This window comes from Cystoisospora suis, assembly GCF_002600585.1.
Source record: "Cystoisospora suis strain Wien I chromosome Unknown contig_2672, whole genome shotgun sequence".
Classification (NCBI taxonomy): Eukaryota; Apicomplexa; class Conoidasida; order Eucoccidiorida; family Sarcocystidae; genus Cystoisospora; species Cystoisospora suis.
Window position 1 is genome coordinate 23506 of NW_027155469.1, and position 223 is coordinate 23728.

The following is a 223-nucleotide window of genomic DNA, read 5'->3' on the forward strand; positions in this document are numbered from 1 at the left end:
GGGTGTACAGGAGGACTGGGTCTTACACGACGTCCTCATCATATGGTGGGTCTCCGACATGTCTATTTCCTTCTATGCTGTTGCGCAGGCTTTCTGTAAAGGTGCCTCTTCTTCGGGAGAGATAGGGGGAGACCAAGACAAGATGGAAGATAGCAATAAGACATCTACCACCTTTTCCTCTTCTCCTCATCTCTCCTCGCATCAAACATCCCCCACCAAAACA

The 223-nt window shown here is 49.3% G+C and overlaps 1 protein-coding gene across 1 annotated transcript in view; it reads left to right on the forward strand.

The window, feature by feature from the left end:
• The window catches only part of CSUI_005522 (fha domain-containing protein), a gene marked incomplete at its 3' end in the record, with an annotated part of 4363 nt that extends 4140 nt beyond the window's left edge, over positions 1 to 223 (forward strand). The window contains exon 5 of the mRNA XM_068065697.1: positions 89 to 223. Within this exon, the coding sequence (XP_067922333.1) occupies positions 89 to 223 (135 nt within the window). The remainder of the gene's footprint in view (positions 1 to 88) is intronic.